Source organism: Myotis daubentonii, chromosome 1 (assembly GCF_963259705.1).
Source record: "Myotis daubentonii chromosome 1, mMyoDau2.1, whole genome shotgun sequence".
Lineage (NCBI taxonomy): Eukaryota > Metazoa > Chordata > Mammalia > Chiroptera > Vespertilionidae > Myotis > Myotis daubentonii.
The window spans coordinates 141,636,042-141,655,897 of record NC_081840.1 but is presented as its reverse complement, the minus strand read 5'-3'; the positions used below and the strand labels follow the sequence as shown (position 1 = coordinate 141,655,897).

At 42.3% G+C, this 19,856-nt stretch overlaps 2 protein-coding genes across 6 annotated transcripts in view; one reads left to right on the top strand and one right to left on the bottom strand.

Annotated features, from left to right (window-relative positions):
• Positions 1 to 3,265, top strand: part of LOC132214337 (centromere-associated protein E-like) — a 64,457-nt gene extending 61,192 nt beyond the window's left edge. For all 5 annotated transcript variants that reach the window (XM_059661409.1, XM_059661420.1, XM_059661399.1 and 2 more), the window contains one exon: positions 2,910 to 3,265. In XM_059661409.1, coding sequence (XP_059517392.1) covers positions 2,910 to 3,004 — 95 coding nt within the window. In that variant the 3' untranslated portion in view covers positions 3,005 to 3,265. The remainder of the gene's footprint in view (positions 1 to 2,909) is intronic.
• A 3,347-nt stretch (positions 3,266 to 6,612) lies between these two features.
• LOC132235830 (ankyrin repeat domain-containing protein 36C-like) overlaps positions 6,613 to 19,856 on the bottom strand; it is a 165,488-nt gene continuing 152,244 nt past the window's right edge. The window contains exon 17 of the mRNA XM_059698882.1: positions 6,613 to 6,819. Coding sequence (XP_059554865.1) covers positions 6,613 to 6,819 — 207 coding nt within the window. The remainder of the gene's footprint in view (positions 6,820 to 19,856) is intronic.

The window sequence follows — 19,856 nt, the reverse complement described above, 5'->3', positions numbered from 1 at the left end:
CGTAGATGAGCAAAGCCAGACATGGTCCCTGCCCACTGGAGTTTGCAGTCTAATAGGAGGTATAGTTGGGAATCAAGTAACCCACAAAGGGTGAAATTCTAAGAGTGCACCAGACTCTAAGGCTTATCATAGGTTTTTGTTCCCTGAATGTTAAGGCAGTCTTCCTTGAAGAAGGGAACTGAGATCTAAGAGGTTAATGTGAGTTAGCTTAACAAAGAGGAGAAGGAAAAGCATTCAGGCAGATGGAACAGTGACAGCCCCAGGGTAGTGTTACCAGGAAACCCCAGTTGGGCTTGGGCTGCCTGTTCCTGTGTCAGATAACGAAGGCAGGGTTGAATCATATTAGGCGTTTATTGAAAAGGCCAGCCAACCAAGAAGACAGGGCGCTTACAAGCATCAAATCCTGCCTTCCCAGCAAGGTACAGGGGACAGGATTATAAAGGGGAAGGGGCTAGTGCTACCTGCAGCCCTGGGGGTCCACAGACATCAGCTATTGTAGACATCAGGCGATGAGATGATGTTGCTGAGATGATGTTTTGACTCCTGGTCTGACCATGCTTATTGGTTCTGCTTGCTGGATTCACAGCTGAGTCACCTCCTCAATCGCTTCGCACAGGCTTTGGAAAGGAAAACGTAACGCCCTATTCACATAAATATATGTGTCCTAAGATTTAAAATAATGTGATTATTTTTCAGATTAATTCAGGTGCTCTATCAGATATGGGTCCCCTATCAGTAGGAGGGACCACAACAGGGAAGGTTGGAAAGACACTGGTGGCCAGAGCACAGTGAGCACTGGCCTGTGGGGATGAAGTCAGGGAAGTGGGAGAGAGAGGAGCCAAGCTGTGGGCTTTTTAGAGCACCCAGAGGGATTTTTACTCCCTCCTGAAAGCATGTGGAGAAAGCCTTTGAAAGATTTTAAATAATGGCAGGGAACATAATGAGTTACACATTTTGAAAACATTACCTCTGCTGTGAGGTAACCAGCAAAGAATAAGAGCAGGACTCTGACAGTTGCCTCAGCAAGAGTGACAGTAGTGTGGACTTGGGCAAGTGCCCCAGCGGTGGAGAGAAGTAGGCATCTGGAAGTAAAGTCAGCAGTGCTGGGGGCCTGGTGGGAGGGAGTGGGGCGGTGTCAAGGGTCACTCCCAGGGTGCTGCACTAGGTGGGTCATGGCAAGGGAAGCTCTGTAATGTGTTGCTTGTAGTGTTTCTCACCACATGGCATTCAGCGTGCCCAGGTGTGCGGGGCTAAGCCCTGTGTGACAGTGTGTCTGCCTGTCTGAAATACCCTATTACACAGCTGTAGACAACTAAAGCAACAAAATCGCACACTAAGAAAGGCACCTGCCAAATCATCTTAAAGCCCTGACTAAAGGTTGTCAGGGTTTATGAGAGCTCTGCTTTGTGATGAAGAAATCTTACCTATTCTAAGAAACCTATTCTCATCAACCACACATCCAAATTCTGTCAGCAGCAGTCTGAACATGCTCTTGGGAGTATTGTAAGACACAGAACATTCTGAATTTTTTTAAAAAAACTATTCACTTCATGGAGTAGTATTTAACAACCATTTAAGACCTTCCATTAGCTAACACTTATATGGAACTTTTGCTGTATACATATACACTATTTTAGAAGAGTTTGGAAAAACAGATTTTTATAACCACCCTTCTCTCTTTACCTGACAGTGCCTGAAGCACAGGCATAGTAGGAATTAATCCAACCACAAATAAATCTGTTTCAGTCTATTTATCAATAACAGATCCCTCTGGTACTATTTTTCAGTGAAATTAACAAAAGAGTAGGCTGGAGGAATATACAAATCAAAAAAACTTACCCATTCAGAATTAAAAGACATAGTCCCACTTAAATTAGTAAAATGACAGTCTAAAAAATTTTGTCAGTTTTTAATTATAAAAGGGAATCTAAATTATCCCAAGAATTTGAGATGACTGGCCAAAGCAGTTAAGCTAGATTTACAGTCGATCCTTGAACAATGTGAGGATTTAGGAGTGCTGACCGTCCTGCTCATTCGAAAATCCAAGTAACTTTTGACTCCTGTAGAAACAGCTACTAATAACCTAGTGTTAACCGGAAGGCTTACTGGTAACATAGTCAGTTATCACCTATTTTGTATGTTGTATTTATTACATACTGTATTCTTACAATAAAATAAGCCAGAAAAAAATGAAATGTTAATAAACTCATAAAGAACAGAAAATAATTTATAGTTATTCACTGAAAAAATCCACATGTAGCCCAGCCAGTGAGGCTCAGTGCCGAGTTGGGGTTTTGATCCCCAGCAAGGGCGTACAGGAGGCAGCCAACTGATGATGTTTCTCTCTCATCGATGTTTCTATCCTCCCTTTCTCTCTCTCAAAAATCAATAAAAACTTTTTTTAAAAATCTACGTATAAGTTTTCCTGCGCAGTTCAAACCTGTTGTTCAAGGGTCAGCTGTACTGTATACGGTTCATAAACAAATAGATGCAGCTGAAGTGCTTTTAAAGGCTCAGAGTTTTCCAAAGGTGTCTCGATATTCTCTAAACTACTATTTTAGCACACCATTTTTTTTCTAAAAATGGGACAAAGGAAAATCAAACTTAATCCATGTTTGATTCACTTTTTATCTCAAATTTATGAAATCAAGTAAGACTTTATCACTCCTTGGTTTTATGTACAGCAAGGTTTTTCTCACAATTCATTGTATGAGAAAATGGAGAATAAACTTCTCTGTTTCTGATGAAGTGAAATATACCTTTTTTATGACTGGTCATGAGGATGTTAATGATCATGTTGCCATGTTTCATTTTTCATATCTCCACTGTCTTGACATCCTTTGCATTTCCAGTTGTATTTGAGTTTTGTATTGTTAAGATTGCTTCTGTTTTTTATTTTCTTTCCTCAGAAGAGCCAGCTGCTGGAGGGGAGAATGTGGATCCTCAGTCAGGTGCTTGTCAGGCCTTCTCAGAAAAGGACCTGCCCGAGTGCAAGATGCAGTAGTCACCTGTCACTTTTCCGGGCCCCGCATTCCTCGGCTGTTACTTCATGTGTCTACGCCTGGCGATTATGTCACAGTCCAACTTAATTTCAATTCTGTTTTAGTTTTGCCCCTAGATTGAAAGGTGAAGGAACAGGAGATTGAGGCATTCTAGTAGTTTAGGTGATAGCAATGTCGTCGTCTTGAATGTCATACTAAGAAGTGGAACTGTCTTATTTATTTATATATTTTTAAAGAATAAAGTTATTGAAGGAAACATTTAATCTAAATTAATATCCATTTTTATTACTGTAGCATTATCCACATGGAACTTAACAAAATTATGAATTCTTTGTTTAGTGCCTTGAACATTCAGTCAGTATTTAAACAACCAGCACTCTAAATTGGTTGGTTGGTTCCTGAAATGTGTACTCTATTGCTCTTTACTCCCAGGTGAAGGGATTCCGATGTCATTCTACCCTTTATTTTAGAGACGAGGAAATGGCGCCAGAGTTTCTATCTAAATACCGTGTCCTAAACCCGAGACCCCACATATTCAAGGCATCTGTGAATGAGCTTCCTGCAGGCTGTATAGCCTGAAAAATGGTTAGCTTGTGTGCGGATTCATTTTCTAGGATACTTGGGTTTATACTTTCTTTTATCATCTTTTCAAAGGGCTCTACGACTCTCTAAGAGGTCAAGGACTATGATTTCAGAGAGTATCTGATATTTTATATCACGGGACTGGAAAAGCACAAAACAAGTTACAAAGTTCAGAACAGAGTTAGTCATTTCGAGGCATTCTTAGCCTTTTTGGTAAGATTCATTTCCAGGAAAGAAATTATGAAGTACATCATAGTTGTCATTTTTAGTCAATGTATTGCATATTTTTGCTTAACATACTATCATAGCAATTTCTAGAGCTAAGGAGAAATTGTCCCTAAAATCCTCTCCTCTCCTCCAGCTCTGTACCTTGGGAGTGTTGTTTTTCCTTTCTACACTTACCCAAACAAGACACTATAACAGAGCTGCAGATTTGATTCTTTGCAATATCTGCTCCTCTACTGAATAAAAATAATGCAAATTAGTAGGTAAGCACACCTGGGTAATAAAACTACCTTGAGGCCATTAAAAATAGTCAGTCATCAGGTGTCCAGTCTAGTAGAATGTTGCTTGACTCTGAATTTGGGTGTCCATTGCCTTCCTCAGATTTGGGAAGTGTTTTACCATTATTTTCTGGCAGTACCACTGTGCATATATTAGTCCACTTGCTGATGTCTCAAAAGTACCTTAGGCTCTTCACTTATTTTTTTCTTTTTTGCTTCTCTGAATGGATAACTTCCAATGACCTGTCTTCAACTTTGTTGATTCTTCTGCTGCTTGATCAAGTCTGCTGTTGAGCCCCTCTAGTGTATTTTTCAATCTCCTCAGCTCCAGAATTTCTGTTTGGTTTTTATTGTTTCTCTCTCTTTGTTAATATTCTTATTTTAAAAAAATTTAAAGGACAATTTTTGCTATCCATTATTTAATTTCTAATAATAACATTGGCGGAGACCAGTTCCAGCATGTACAGCAGGGCTGCATCTGGGAATGGCTGAAGGCATTTCCCCAAACCTGAATAGGATACATTAAATTGATTTCTTGGCTGCCAGACAGCTAAAGGGCATCTTAATCTACATGTTATTGCCTCCTACTGGCCAAACACCTGAACAGCCTTAGGCTAATTCTTCCATTCTGACAATGGACTCTGTAGGAAACCTTGACCCTTTGAAGTGTATATCTCTGCCTTGCTTCAGGACAAATTGTGTTAATAAAAAGCATGGGGTTCTGGGATGAGGAGCCTTAGACCTGAGAACTTAGATCTTGGATCTTAGCTCCTTTCACTAAGCTCCTCTGACCCCCAAATGCCTTTCAAAATTATATTTCGTCTCTGGACTATTTACGCACAGCCTTCTCCAGATTCCTGAACCCTTCTTGATGCTGGAACAAGAACCCCGGCATGACATTAAGTTCAAATGGAACACTTTGTGCTGGTTGTTTTATATGCTAAGTCCTTCCCTGAGGTAGGTGCTATAGTTACCTTCATTTCACAGGTTAGAAAGCAGGTTTGGGAGTTAAGTGACTTAACCACTGAGGAAGAGATAGGAACCTACCTTCATCTTTCTGACTCCACAATGTTCTCAACCACTATGACTGTTATGAACACACTTAGCTCCAAGAACAATAAACCTAAAGGAAAACGGGAATCTAAAGTTTATTTTTCTCACATGAAAACTCCAGAGGAGTTAGTCTAGGGCTCTTACCTTGAGGCTGTCTTCAAGGAACCAGGTCCCTTTTCTTACCTGGCTGTCTTTAACGTGTGCCTCTGACCTCACACCAAGTCACAAAGTGGCTGCTGTGTCCCAAGGCATCATAGCTGCATTCCAGGAGAAAGGGGTAGGGGAGAGCAAAAGTCAAAAGCCTTTCAGAGAAGCCTCACCTCTCTAAGAGAGAAGCCCTCAGAAATTCCAGACTACATTTCATTGGCCAGCCAACTCTAGCAGGAATTGAGAGTTTTGCTTTCTGGCCTTTTGAAAGTAACAGGCATGGAAAAGTGAGGGGTGAGTGTTGAGTAAGCCAACTTCTATATTACATGCACAAATAACCAACACAGTCATTCTGCCCAATGAAATGCCAGATAAAATTCCAGTTATTAAGCCTAGTACAGAGGGCCCACATGACCTAGTCCCTTCTTTTTGATCTGATATCTGTTCTCTTCTGCCACACTTAATTTTTCTCACCCAATGTGTACTTCTACTGAAGATCCCCAGCCCCACTCCCTTAGTGTAGTCAGGATGGCTGCCTTCTGCCACTAAATGTATTAGTGATTAGGATAAACTGAGCATGACAGAATAACCACAACTATACCTTAACCACTATACAATTATTATTTCCCTCCCTCAAAACAATCTAGGGCCTGGCCGGCATGGCTCAGTGGTTGAGTATCGACCTATGAACCAGGAGGTCACGGTTTGATTCCCAGTCAGGGCACATACCTGGGGTGTGGGCTTGAGCTAGATCCCCAGTGTGGGGTGTGCAAGAGGCAGCCAATCAATGATTTTCTCTCATCATTGATGTTTCTATTTCTCCTCCCTTCTTCTGAAACCAATAAAAAATCAATCTACTTGGTGGGAGGCCACAGCATCTTCAATGGCCTGGATTCCTTCTATTTTGTTGCTGCTGTCTTCCACAGGCAATTTCTGGCTCAATAGTTTTGTTAATCCTCACTGAGGATATTTTTTCCATTGATTTTTAGATAATGAAATGGAGGGAGGGAAGGGTGAGAAAAATATCAATGTGAGAGAGACACATCGATTGGTTGCCTCCCACGTAAGCCCTGACCCACCCGTGCATGGAACCTGCAACCCCTCTGCTACTCTTGACTGGGAATTGAACCCGAGACCCTTAGATGATTGGGCTGAGGCTCTAAACCACTGTGCACACTGTCCAGGGCCTGGCTTATTCAATCTTGTGAACCTCGGAACAGCAAATAGTAGGTGCAAACAAACGACAAGGACTTAGAGAGAGATTAAACTTTAAGTGAAGAAAATGGTTTCACATCCTAAGCAAGCTGTAAAATGCTTTCCACTTTTCACCTTCTACTTGGACTTAACAGTTCCAACCGAGCTCCACTAGGGGGCAGCACGTACACATATACAGTATGAACGTGACACTCCTCTTCAAAACGGAAGCGACCTGAACTACAAATCCCAGCATGCACAGTTAAGCGCCTGACTTGCTTCTGCACAAAGGTCTTAGGTTTGTTAGTAGCTGAGTGATCCGAGATGCCATTCATTTGCTGCTCTAAAGTAAGATTTCCCAATGTATTTTAAATGAAACTTTGGAGTGGGAAGAGGGGAGGTGGAATTTTTAGATGTTGCTTTTTTTCTGCACATTACCTATTTCAGGATTAATTTTAGCAGTTAGATCAGGATAAGGGTGGGTTTTTTAGCGAGTTTGAAACTCTGGTATTTTAGTAAGTTTTTCAAAATAGCCAAAGAAAAGAGCATTTTACGTGTTTTACGTGATCATTTTTCTTCCTGGCTCATGAAGATAGAGTTCGTCAAAATGCTCTGTTTGTGTCTGTGCTCGTCGGGAATTAACATTTTGATTCTGATGTTTCGAGTAAGAAAGACATCGTGTGTGGCTCTCACGTTGGACGTATTGAAGGTTGCCTCGTTTCACCATTTCAGGCCATGTTGGCACTCATTTTCCTTAATAACTGTTTTCGTTTGTTAGTCCAGGTGTATCTAATAGTAAACCTTTGGATTCAAAATCTGGCCCCAGAAAGGCAGGGCAGGCAGCGAGGGGCAGGTTCTCAGAGGGAGCAAACGGGCTGCTCTGTGCTTCAGCAGTTGTTCAGCCCCTGCTTCTCAGCGTGTCACAGGGGAACCTTTGGCTGCGCCTTCCAGTGCCACTTGTCAGATGTCACTAATGGCAAGAGTGTGAACTAACAGCTTTGTAATGCACCCTGCTCAGGGTTGGAGGAGGGTACAGACTGTTGGAACCTCTGACCCCTTCACCTAAAGGTGTTATTTCAGGACTAATCTCAGATTGTTAGTACTTCTGGAAAGCCTCTAGTTTCATAAGTATAATATTCCAGGATGTACTGCAGAAACTTGCTTCTTCAAAATAATTTGAAGACTCTACTCCCTACTTCCCCAAATTCCCACATCACGAGTCAATAACTCAGTGGCTATCCCTCCAACAATCTCTTTAATCTGATTATATCTGTATTCCTTCAATTTTTTTTTCTACCCCTCTCCTCAGCTGGTTCAAAGTTAGTGGATAGGTAGCAGAGAAATCATCAGAAGCCAGGTGTTAGGGGAAAACGTCCTTACCCTACTCAGCAGGTTCAGCACCAAGGACAGGGGCATCCGTGCTGTCAGAACTGACTTGTCCCATTCATATGCTTTTAGTCATGCCATGATTGTGTTCCCTAAGAGCTCCCCCTCGTTGCTGAATTTATCTCAGTCATAGCTGTCATCTTATATTAAAATTGTGTCTTAGTTATCGTCCCTAATACACTTAAGGTACCTTCCTCGGCCTCACTTAGTACAATTCCTGGGACTTAGTAGACTCAGTAAATTATACATGAACTAATAAATGAATCAATGAATCAATAAATAAACAAATACATTTCAGGAAAAGAAACAGTAAAATCTTAGGACACACTTAGAAATAAACAAGTATGTAAGGATTCAAAAATCATATAATTGTTACTAGCCCTTCAGACATCAGTTCTCAACCCTGGCTGTTCATCAGAATGATCTGTAGAGATTATTAAAAATGCAAAATCCGAGTTGCTGCCTCAGAAATGTAGAATACGAATCCCGAGAGTGGGGGTGTGGCATGTGTAAGGGAGTGGGGGACAGGTGATATCTGTGGGCATGAAGTAATTATTCCATATATAGCTTTAAGTGCTGCTATCCTAGAGGGGGAAGTAGGCATTTTGGAGGGAGGAAGCTCCAGCTGTGTTTCTATGGGCGACAGGCAGGACCCAATCTTTTCCGCTAGGTTAAAGGGAACTCAAGAAAAAGTATGCCTTTATGCTGACATCTGCTGATCTCCCACTCCTGCTGGTAAAGTTATTCTTTCTGGTCCTCCCCTTCCTATCTGCAACCTACAGGTACACAGTCCTCAGAACCACTTCGCTTCCCAGCTGGTGCCAGTAGCACAGGGCAGGTCCACCCTGCTTCAAAGAAATGCCCAAACCAGCACAGTGGACATGAGAGAAAATCCCTTTCAGCTTTTGATTTCCTTTCTTTTATCAAACGTCACTGTTCAGGCTGTCTTTGTAGAACTTGCTGCAAAAAGTTCTTATCAAAATGTGAGTGCTAAACATTTTTTATTAAAACTTGAAAGCTCCTATCTGTAAGTAATTTGAGCTGACATGCACATTTCAATTATTTCAATTAAGGTAATCTGTTGTGTTTTTCTTTTTGTCCAGAAAGAGTAAATTTTAATTTTAAACACTTATGTAAAAGGATTTCTGCCAGATTTTTCACAGATCTGAAGGCATATATTAACTGGACTTCATTATTCAATGCAATTCAGAAATATCATTCCTGGGTCTTTAATTGTGCCCATTGTTATAACAATTGACCCAGTCCTTTCCTTAAGTAGCTTATGGTGTGGTTAAAGTATGCAGGGTTGGCCTCAAATGATGTGAATCCATCCTCTTCATCACTCTTCTGAAAAACCTAGGAGCCTCATGACTTTTATGACATAACTATGCTGACCAAGAACAATTTACTTGACAAATCTACAAGGTGACATCAGTTTTAAACTGAATTTTAAAACCTTGATTTATTAACTCTGTTATTTAAAACTTGTGTTTTAATATTTCTAAATTCCATATTAATATGGTATGAGAGTTGTTCTTTTGCAGGAGAATATTCAAACTCTAAAAATTATAATCAGTTTTAAAAGATAACATTTGGCCCTACCCTGTTTGGCTCAGTGGATAAAGTGTTGCCCGCGGACTGAAGGGTATCTGGTTTGATTCTGGTCAAAGGCACATACCTCAGGTGCTGACTTGATCCCTGGCCCCAGTTGGGGTATATGCTGGAGACAACCAACAATTGTCTTTCTCACATTGATGTTTATCTCTCCATCTCTCCCACTCCCTTCCACTCTCTCTAAAAATCAATGGAAAAATATCCTCAGATGAGGATTAACAACAACAAAAAAAGATATTTGATGAAAGGTTGAACTCTTCAGTGTATTTGAAACCATTTAGAATTATATAAAAATGTGTATCTCCTACAGTTAATATAATATGCATATATTATATAAATATATATGTATATATTTCCATTCTTTAAAATTAAAAAAATCTACATTCCTAATCTTTTCAGAAAGGCTAACTATTAAAATATAACAAAAATTTTGTTATAGTATTTCTGTTGTTCAAGGAAGGAAAAGCATTCTTTAAGTACAACTAAAATCAATGTACTTATAGTTATACAGAGGACTGGTGCACAAAATGCATGAACTGGGGTGTGGGGTCCCCTCAGCCGGCCTGTGCCCTCTCACAGTCCAGGATCCTTGCTCCTTACCACCCGCCTACTCACTGCTCCTTACTGCTTGGCTCACTGCTCCTTAGTGCTGTGATGGAGGTGGGAGAGGCTCCCGCACCACCTCTGCGTTCTCCAGCCATGAACCTGGCTTCTGGCTGAGCGGCACTCCCCCTTTGAGAGTGCACTGACCACCAGGGGGAAGCTCCTGCATTGATCGTCTACCTCCTGGTGGTCAGTGCACATCATAGTGACTGGTCATTCTGCCATTCAGTTGATTTGCATATTAGGCTTTTATTATATAGGACTTGAGGCCCGGTACACAAAAATTTTTGCACTTGGGGGGGTCCTTCAGCCCAGCCTGTGCCCTCTCACAGTCTGGGACCCCTCGGGGGCTGTTCAACTGCTGGCTGGGGGATTGGGCCTAAGCTAGCAGTCAGATATCCCTCTGGCAGTCTGGGAGCCCTTGGGGATGTCCACTTGCCAGTAGGGAGCAAGCCTAAGCTGCAGTCAGACATCCTTAGCACTGCTGAGGAGGAGGAAGAGGCTCCCACCACCACCGCTGTACACACAGCCATCAGCCTGGCTTGTGGCTGAGCAGAGCTCCCCCTGTGGGAGCACACTGACCATCAGGGGGCAGCTCCTGCATTGAGCAGCTGCCCCCTGGTGGTCAGTGTGTGTCATAGTAACCAGTTATTCCCAATCATTCTGCTGTTAGGGTCAATTTGCATATTACCCTTTTATTATATAGGATAGAGGCCTGGTGCATGGGTGGGGGCCGGCTGGTTTGCCCTGAAGGGTGTCCCGGATCAGGGTGGGGATCCCGCTGGGGTGCCTGGCCAACCTGGGTGAGGATATGAGGGCCATTTTCAGACTGGCCACATCCCCTTCAGGGTTGGGGTCCCCACTGGGGTGCCTGGCCAGCCTGGGTGAGGGGCTGATGGCTGTTTGCAGGCTGTCCAAGCCCCCCAGCAGGGACCCTTACCCCATGAGGGTGTGGCCACCCTGGGTGAGGGGCTGATGGCTGTATGCAGGCTGGCCACGGCCCCCAGCCACCCAAACTCCCAGTGGAGGCTGGCTGGAAGCAGGTATCTGGGATTTATTTATCTTCTATAATTGAAACTTTGTTGCCTTGAGCGGAGGCTACAGCTGGCCAGGGCAAGCAGGAAGCTTGGCTTCCTACATCACCAGGGCAACCAAGCCTCCTGCTTGCTCCAGCTCCGTGGCTGCCGGCCGCCATCTTGGTTGGGTTAATTTGCATATAGTCGCTCTGATTGGCTGGCAGGCATGGCTTGTGAGTATAGCAGAGGGAAGGTCAATTTGCATGTTTCTCTTTTATTAGATAAGATTACTATAGTACCTGCCACATGGCTTCCATCTCCTGGTCTTGTCAAAATAGAAGTGATAGAAAGAGAAGAAGAAAGAGACAGTGCCAAGGATACAATGAAAATGAGGAAACCATTACAGATGAACATAAACTTTATAACTAAATACTCTTGTGAATTGTCATACAGAGAAAGCTATTCAAAGCATGATTAAAAATTGTGCCTGTATTGATTTATGCTCTTGGAAGCTTAAAAAGTAAGATACTACAAGTGTTGTGCATTTAAGAAATGTTTTGAAGAGTTCTGTCAAGATGGCAGTGTAGGTAAACACCATACTTAGAACCTCCAACAACTACATCAGAATTACAACTAAACTCCTGAAATCTAGCTGAACATAAGTTCTATCACTAAGGATATACAGAAGAAGCACATTGACACTGGTAGGAGGGGTGAAGATACAAAATGGGATGGTCTCACACCCATGTGTGATGAATAAAAATCAGGAGGGATATCTCGCCTGCAGTGGTCTCCCCTAAGAAGTGAGGGGGTCCCAGCCTCACACAAGGCCTGCCAGCTCAGGGTTCCAGTATCAGGAGGAGAAGTCCCCAAACCTCTGGCTGTGAAAACCAGCAGGGATTGTGGCTGAGTGAGACAGAGAGCTGCTGGAGTCTCAGGCAGTTCCTCTTAAAAGGCCCATGCACAGACTTACTCAGACTCACTCTCTCTGAGCTCCAGCACTGGGGCACCAGGCACACACAAGGAAGAACTGAGTTATCTGGCATCAGGGCAAGAGCTGGAGGGGCAGCTTTCTGCCAGAAAAAAAGTTCTTGAAAAGGCCATTGTTCCTTTGCTGAGCCCTCCCCACACAGAGCCTACAGGTGAGCCCCATAACTGAGTCAACCTGGCTAACACTGTTTGCCCCATACCTGTGATTCCCTGACACCCAGCCTCACCAAACTTGTGGGCCCAGCCAAGCTGTTTCTAGGGACATTTCCATACAAATGGGCTGTCTTGGCTCATGCTTCAGACATTCCTAAAATTTCTCAAACAAGCAGCATCTGGCCTAGCAAGCCCCATACATCTTGCTAAGTGGCTTCAGGCCTGGTACTAGCAACAGTCAGCCTCAGTTTAGAGCTTTGTCTCTCCCCAGCAGGGCATAGGCAGTGGCTCACTTGTACCTCCTGGGGGGCCTTAGAGCCAGTGAACATGGTGGTGAGCTTCAGACCATGCCAGATTACAACCCAACCACCTCCACAAGCAACACACTCAAAAGGAAGACTTGGCAGGCACAAACCCTCACTGAACCAGGTCCTGCTCTGTGGGATCAGTGCTGCCCAGCAGATTCTAAGCTATAGCTGCAGCCAGTCCTCACAGCCAATTGCCCCAGGGGTCAGTCCTTCCCAGTGACTTGCCAACAACAATCAAGACTCAACTACAATAGGATAGTGCACACAGCCCATACATAGGGTGCACACCAGCTCAGTGACTGGGGAAGCTGCACCACTAGGTCCTATAGGAAACACACTATATTAGGCCACTATACCAAGATCTAATACAGTGATGGTGAACCTATGACATGCATGTCACCTCTGAACTCATTTTTTTTATTTTTCTTTGTTAAATGGCATTTAAATATATAAAATAAATATCAAAAATATAAATCTTTGTTTTACTATGGTTGTAAATATCAAAAAATTTCTATACGTGACATGGCACCAGAGTTAAGTTAGGGTTTTTCAAAATGCTGACATGCCAAGCTCAAAAGGTTTACCATCACTGATCTATTACATGGAAACACACATGGGAAAGCAGCCAAAATGAGAAGACAAAGAAAGAGATCCCAAATGAGAGAACAGAAGTCTTCAGAAAAAAAGAACTAAATGAAAGAGAGGTAGCAGATACAGAGTTAAAAGCAATTGTTAAAAGGATGTTCAAAGAACTTATGAGAAATTCAACAGCATAAAAAAGTATGTGCAAAACTAAAACAGCAACAACAACAAAAAAGAAACAGAAATGAAGGATACATTTATTAAAATGAAGAGTACATTACAGGGAACCAACAGTAGAGTAGATGAAACTAAGAGTCAAACCAGCGATTTGGAATATATGGAAGCAGAAAACAATCAGAATAGCAAAAAGAAAAGAACAAAAGGAATGAAGGTAGTTTAAGATGTGCTGGGACAACTTCAAGTGATTATAATGTGACCAACTTTCACATCATGGGGTGCCTGGCCAGAGAAGAAGAAAGAGGAAGGAAGGAAGAACCTATGGGAAAAAATAATGACAGAAAAATTCCCTAATATGGTGAAGGAAATGGACATACAAGTGCAATAACTGCAGAGAGCCCCAAACAAGATGAACCCAAAGAGGCCTACACCAGGACACATCATAATAAAAATGCCAAAGGTTAAAAGCAAAGAGAGAATCTTAAAAGCAGCAATAGAAAAGCAATTAGTTACCTACACCAGAGCTCTCATAAGACTATTAGCCAATTTATCAATAAAAACTTTACATAATAGAAGGGACTGGCACAAAAAAATTTTCAATGTGATGAAAAACATGGACCTACAACAAGATTATTTTGCCAAGCAAAGCTATCATTCAGAATTGAAGAACATAAAAGAGACTCCCAGGCAAGATAAAGCTAAAGGAGCTCATCACCACCAAACCAGCATTCCAAGAAAAGTTAAAGCATCTTCTTTAAGAAGAAAAAGGGAGGGAGAAGAATAAAAATATGAATAATATAATGACAATAAGTACATATCTATCAACAATTGCTTTAAATGAAAATGGATTAAATGCTCCAATCAAAAGACATGTGGTGACTGAATGGATAACAAAACAAGACCCTTACTTATGATGTCTACAAGAGACTCATTTCAGATTGAAATGAACACACAGAGTTAAAGGGATGAGAAAAGATAGATCATGAAAATGGAAACAAAACAGAAAAGCTGGGATAGTAATAATTATACCAGACAAAATAGACTTTAAAACAAAGGCTATCTAACGAAAGACAAGGAAGGACCTGGCACTGCCACTTCTGGGTATTTATACAAATAAACGTAAAGGCTAAATCGAAAAGATATAAACATCCATATGATCATCAAAGCATTATTTACAATAGCCAAATACGGAAGCAACCTATGTGTCCATGAATAGATGAATGGATAAAGAAGTGGTGCATGGAATATGACTCAGCCATAATAAAGAATTAAATCTTCATATTACTCTGGGTGAAATAGGTCAGACAGGGACAAATGCCAGTTGATTTCACTTATATGTGGAACCTAAAGAACAAAATAAATGAGCAAGCAGAACAGAAACAGACTCATAGAGAACATTTTGAGGGATGCCAGTATGGGGTGGCAGGGAGGAGATGAAGGATGGGTAAAAAAAGTTGGAGAGATTCAGAAGTACAAATTGGTAGTTACAAAATACTCCCAGGGATGTAAAATGCAACACAGGGAATGTAGTCAATAATCCTATATAATAAAAGCCTAAGCAACCATGCAACCATTCGACTGTTTGACCAATCAGCTAGTAGCTATGATGTGCACTGATCATCAGGGGGTAGACACTCCAACTGGTAGGTTAGCTTGCTGCTGGGGTCAGGCCAATGGGGACTGGGTGAGATGGGACGGACCTGCCCTGGAGCCCTCCCACGGTCCCTCCCATGCCCTGATCATGCACCGGCTGGGTCCCTCGGCCTGGTCTGTGCCCTCTTGCAATCCGGGACCCCTCGGGGGATGTCCGCAGGCCAAGCCGAGGCACCCCATCAGTGCATGAATCCATGCACAGGGCCTCTATTATTGTAATAACTATGTATGGTGTCAGATGGGTACTAGATTCATTGGGTGGTCACTTCATAAGTTATACCAATGTCTAATAATGTGGTTGTACACCTGAAACAAATATAATGTTGTACCATCAACTGTAATTTAAAATATTAAAATTAAGAAAAACAAAATAGGATCTTTGTAATATCGTTATTAAGCTATAATTCATATACCCTATAATACATCACTAAATTATACAATTTTTAAAATTTTTTTTTCTCTTGTATTGTGTTCCAAAGACCAATGTGGCCGCACATCTGAACCTCATCCTCCAATTCATTATGGCATGTTGGTAACCAAGCTAGTAATTTCACCTCCATCTGCCTGACTCCCAGGTTCTAATATCAGAAGGAAAAGAGGGCAGTCATTTGCCACCTACCCCACCACAGCTCCAACAAGAGGGATAACTACACAACACTTACAGAAATGTTTCTTCTTCCTTGATTTTATAATGATGTACATTGTCCAAAACAACCCCCACTATTAAGAGGGGGAAAGTTACATTTTAGAAAGAATTATAATGAAGCCAATACCAACAAAAGCACAACAAATACAAGTAGATGTTCATTCATTCAACACTAATTTATTGATAGGCTACAATTAAATTATATCTGAGATTATGGGTTAGAAAATAATGTTGCATTCTCTCGCTGAGACCAATTTGATAAACGTATACAAACCAGACACGTGCACATTTTCAAATTTAATATATTTTCAGTAACTGTTGATACTTTTAAGTTAAATTTTGATATCATTCTTATTTTAAATGGTATAGAAATAAGTGTAATGTAAAATGTAATAAAATCAAGTCCATTTGCCCATTTAAAGTATTGCAATTCATTATCCAAATGTGAATAGATTAATGTGCAAAAGGAAATACACTGGGCAGTTTGCAAATATTAAAATCATTTATTGCGCTGCAAAAAAATGAGGAAAAATTTATTAAAACTAAAAAGTTAAGTACAGAGAAAATGAGCGGGAAAAAAAGAGAATAGGAATAAGTTGAGCAAATATCTGTATCCTTCAAAAGATAAATGACTGTGGGACAATTATCTAAGTGAGCAAAGTGAAGTGAGGTCATGAGCAGTTACATAGAGCAATATAAAAACAAGTTGATTAAACTCATCTCTGCCTTATGAGAAACTAGCATAACTACTGTGATAATAGAGTTAAAATTCAGAGGAGAAAGGCACTTCCTTGGTGACGTAAACGTGAGGCCTGCGTTTAGTCAGGAAGATATCTGACTCAGCATTCTGTTGAGACACAATGTTCTGTCTGCCATGTACAAAGTTAAAGTCTTAGGAGTAGTAAATGTTTTAGCTTTCATATATTTGTATACAGAGTGGCTAAACTATTGAATACACATTTGAGGAATGGAAAAACTTTAATACATCATTAGCATTCTAATATTTTATGAAAGTGTCACAAATGGACCAAAAGTCTAAAACCAATCAATGTAAAATTGAGTCTCCCTATTTAACACAGATTTAAAGAGCAATGATTGAGGAACTGCCATGCCAGGAATTGTGTTAGAAACACAAACACTGAAAAACACTTGCACATAAAATATTTTGAAACCAGAGAAATTTCATCTGTTAAAAAATTTCCTGGAATAAATTGTTAAGTTTTCAGTTATTAGTAAAATATTTTAGGTGCAAGAAAATCTAACTAGTCCCTGGCAGGGTGGCTCAGCTGGTTAGAGTGTCATCCAGTACCCCAAAGGCTGCAGCTGCCATTACCAGCAGGGCACATACCTAGGTTGCTGATTTGATCAATTGCTGGGAAGCAACTGATCCATGATGCTCTCTCACATCGATGTCTCTCTCTCTCTCTCTCTCTCTCTCTCTCTCTCTCTCTCTCTCTCTCTCTCTCTCAAAAACAATTAAAAAAACATTCTTGGGTAAAGATTAAAGAAAAAACATAAAGAAAACCTAACTAGTGATATATTTGTCCTACTTTTATCTTTTGTATTTTATAATATCATCAAATAACACTGAAATTACTTCTGATGTACAGAATAAACAACCCAGAATTAAACTAGAATGTAAATACTAAGGGTAAAAATCATCAAAACAGACAGGCCATCATCTATACCACTAAATGGAATCAAGTGGGCAAGGCTAACCTTCATGTTATGGTGAGAGAAGCAACACATCTAAATATTCTGAAAGTGGAGAAACCTGAAAGCACCGATTAGTGATACTTTATTATAATTATTGTGCTTAAAGTTGGAAAAACAAGGTAGGAATATTTCAAAATGTTAAAACCTTGCCAATAAAGGGAATTGAAAAACAAATTCAATATTAAGGCGTTTTTAACATTTTACTCTCCAGAATCACAGCTTAAAAATCTGTAGAAATGTATTGTTTTGTAATGGCCCATCCCACAACCCACCCCATTCTTTTAATTTAGACAGCATGTTAGCACCTCTCATAGTATTGCTTTATTTTCCTAGTGGCAATAATTAAATCCCCAGCAGCTCTAGAAGGCACCTCTGTCTGTAAGTCTCAGGACTCTGTAAACAACAGCTGTACAACAAGTCTTTCCAGGCATTCTGCAGGGATTTGTGACTGATCTCTGTATCTGGATAAAAGTGGCGCTTTTTTACTCTCTATAAAGTCTAGCATGATTTGGTGAACCAATACCCCACAAGGAAATTATTCATACCTTGGAACCAACATTAAGTTTAAACTATTTTATTTCAAATTATCTAGAAACTAGAGGCCCGGTGCACAAAAATTTGTGCACTTGGAGGGGAGAGGGGTCCCTCAGCCCTGCCTGTGCCCTCTCCCAGTCTGGGACCCCTCGGGAGATAATGACCTGCAGGCTTAGGCCTGCTCCCGGGTGGCAGAGGGCAGGCCCAATCCCTAGGTGCAGCCCCTGATCGGGCTCAGAGCAGGGCCGACTGGGGAGTTGGAGTGCCGCCCCCTGTTCATGCACAGAGCAGGGCGGATCGGGAGGTTGCGATGCCACCCTCAGTCATGCTCAGGATAAGGCCGATTGGGGGGTGGGGACACCACCCCCATCACACTCAAGGCAGGGTCGATGGGGAGGTTGCGGCGCCACCCCCTGTCATGCACAGAGCAGGGCCGATCAGGGGGTTGGGGAGCTCCCCCCTGTCACGCACAAAGCAGGACCCATCAGGGGGTTGAGGAGCTCCCCCCTGTCATGCACAGAGCAGAGTCAATCAGGGGGGTGAGGAGCTCCCCCCGTCACTCACAGAGTAGGGCTGATAGGGGAGTTGGGACACCGCCCCCGTCACACAGAGCAGGGCGGATCAGGGGGTTGGGGCGCTGCCACTGTCACACTCAGGGCAGGGCCGATGGGGAGGTTATGGCTCTACCCCGTCACACGCAGAGCAGGGCCGATCAGGGAGTTAGGGCACCACAGCCTGTCACAGACAGAGCCGCAGGGTGATCAGAGGGTTGGGGAGCTCCCCCCTATCAGGCACAGAGCAGGGCTTATCAGGGGGTTGGGGCACCTTCCCCTGTCATGAACAGAGCAGGGCGATAGGGAGGTTGTGGCCCCGCCCCCTGTCACACACAGAGCCACAGGGTGATCAGGAGGTTTGGGCGCTGCCCCGTCACGCTGAATCCGGTGCCGGGAGGCCTCGCGGCTCTGCTGATCCCAGTGCTGGGAGGCATATTACCCTTTTACTATATAGGATAGAGGCCTGGTGCATGGGTGGGGGCCGGCTGGTTTGCCCTGAAGGGTGTCCTGAATCAGGGTGGGGGTCCCCACTGGGGTGCCTGGTCAGCCTGGATGAGGGGATGATGGCTGTTTGCAGCTGGTCACACACCCTTCAGGGTGTGGGTCCCCACTGGGGTGCCTGGCCAGTCTGGGTGAGGGGCTGAGGGCTGTTTTCAGGCTGGCGGGTGACTTAAACTCCCAACCACTCCTTTCTTTCTTTTTTTTATTCTGGGCCAGCTTTAGCTCTGAGGCTTGGCTCCACTCTTAGGCCTCTGCTGCTGAAAGCAGGTATCTGGTTTGTTTGGGTTCTATAATCGAAACACTGTTTCAACTCCAGCTCTGAGATCCCGGCTGCATGAAAGCAGGTTTTTGGGGTTTTGTTTAGCTTCTATATTTGTAACAATGTTTCAAACTGCAAGCTCAGAGGCCGGCAGCAGCAGGCGGGGAACGTTGGAGTCCTCCATCACTGAAGCAAGCAAGCCTCATGTTCGCTTCCAGCTGCCTGGCTGCCAGCTGCCATCTTGGCTGGCAGTTAATTTGCATATCGCCCTGATTAGCCAATGGGAATGGTAGCGGAGGTACAGCTAATTACCATGTTTCTCTTTTATTAGATAGGATAGTAAAAAAACAAAGACACTTTTTCTTTCCAAAAAATTAAAGACTTTTTCACAAATATCTTCTCTTGTATTGCTTCTGCAGCTACACACTCTTTCATCTTCATCTTCTAAAATTAGACATTATCTGATTTTCCTGGTGAGGATGAACAAGAACATTTTAGGTTTGCCTCATGCTTACCAATTTACAGAAGTATTTGCCATTCATTTTCTTTTTGTACCCAATAGTTCAGTTTCACAACTTTGAAGCACTTAGACCGTATTTGCCCAAAAGGTGATCTAAAAATCCTCAGCTTTGCTCTTCTATGATGTGATCCGATGAAGCCAAACAGAAAAACAAGGTTGAAGC